This window comes from Aphanomyces invadans, assembly GCF_000520115.1.
Source record: "Aphanomyces invadans strain NJM9701 unplaced genomic scaffold supercont1.4, whole genome shotgun sequence".
Taxonomy (NCBI): Eukaryota; Oomycota; class Saprolegniomycetes; order Saprolegniales; family Verrucalvaceae; genus Aphanomyces; species Aphanomyces invadans.
In genome coordinates, this window is record NW_008580149.1 from 2,581,876 (window position 1) to 2,583,568 (window position 1,693).

The window sequence follows — 1,693 nt, forward strand, 5'->3', positions numbered from 1 at the left end:
CCATGGATGTTTTGACCACGTGTTCAACGGAAAGTCGTTCAATGAATGGGAGTGTCTACTCAATGCGTACCTCGAATTCAAGGAAGTCCTTGAAGCTGTCGATGGCACTATGCCTCCAACTAATGCTGACTTCATCTCCAAGAACCGTCTTGCCCGCACAATTATCCTGGCAGGTCTTGACAGCAACCGACTGCTGCGTCCATGATGAAGCTTTTCAGCGAACTCTACGGCATCAAGTTCTTCATGGGCGAGTCCTATCTGTTTCAAAACCAGCTGGAGATTCGCATCCGCCACACTGAATCTGCCCGTGCGTATGGCAATCGTTTCAAGATTCATCTGGATGAAGTGTTCGATGCTGGGATGACCATCGACGACAAGCTCCAAGTTCACATATTCCTGAACAGCCTCGATGAGTGGTTTGAGTCCTTTATCAACTTTCAAGCTCATGTCTTTCAACACGGCGAAGCCATCGATGGCACGACGCTACCCAAATTGTTTACTGCACTTATTCAAAAGGAGATCCGGAGCATTTCGCGTCGAAACCAAAGATCCCGATCCCGTTACGGTAACCTTGACGCCCCCGTTGTCTACAGCTACTGCAACATACGCAACCAAACTGAGAATGTTTGCCGTCGCAAGCCTGCCGACCAGCAGCATTCCAACATTGGTCAACGGCGTCCCGAACAACACCGCTCCGCCTGTGGATTCTGCTGCAACTGCATCGTCGGAGCGTCTCCGTGGATCGTCATCTCAAGCGTCGTCTGGCCCCAATCGCCGTCGCTATGGTCAGTCTTCTGTCATCCATGTCAGTATGCTTGCCAACGTGAGCCACTTCACACTACAATCCTCCGCTCCACTTCCTGACGTCTCCCCGGAATGGATTATGGATTCTGGCGCATCTGATCATTACTGCAACAATGCTGCTTGGTTTGAAGAACTCCGCCCTTGTCTGGCAAAGCTCGAGCTGCATATGGTGGCGACATGACGATTAAAGGACGAAGGTCTGTACTATTGGAAATGAACACCCCTTCTGGCGTCATTGCAGTTGTCCTGGGCGATGTCTTTTTATTCCGGAAATACAATTCAACCTGTTCTCACTCTCCCGCGTACCAGCAAGAACTTTGAGGTCGTGTTTCGTGAAGCCGATTGCTCTGTCACACACGATGACCAGGCCTGTCTTTGCCTTTGGTGTGTGCCGGAACAACTTATATTTCTTGGACATTAGAAGGATTTAGCAAGTCCGAAATTCATTTTCCCGACTTCAAATTCGATTTAGTAATGCTTCGAAGTTCGCCAAAGTTTGCAAAACGACTGGCACAAGCTGGGAAATCTATTTACCAACCAACTCTGCTTTGCAAAGCCGGGAATTCTCAGTTGCTGGCACGATGGGTCGGAAAGAAAGGAAGCAGATCGTTTGGTCGGACGAAATAGACGAGGCACTCCTTTTGGAGGTTGTGCGGCTTGGTCCATACGACGTAGGGCATGGCAAAGTGGCCACGACGTGGGCAAGGGCAGCGCTCGCCATGCAGGAGTACGACAAAAACATCTCGTGCCATGTACGCCAGGCTCGCTGCGATGGAATTCTCGACCAGTTTGGTTAACCAGAAGAGCATGCGAGCATCGGGAGTTGACGAAGACGTGGACGACCTGACGAAGCTCAAACAAGATTTTCATGACCAACGTGAAGATGCAA

The 1,693-nt window shown here is 50.2% G+C and overlaps 1 protein-coding gene across 1 annotated transcript; it reads left to right on the forward strand.

Annotated features, from left to right (window-relative positions):
* Positions 1-201: 201 nt before the first annotated feature.
* H310_03155 (hypothetical protein) lies at positions 202-985 on the forward strand (the record flags this gene model as incomplete). The annotated part of the gene is made up of 2 exons (XM_008866935.1): positions 202-535; positions 594-985. The coding sequence occupies 2 exons, from the start codon at positions 202-204 to the stop codon at positions 983-985; spliced, it is 726 nt and encodes a 241-aa protein (XP_008865157.1).
* Between the last annotated feature and the right edge of the window lie 708 nt (positions 986-1,693).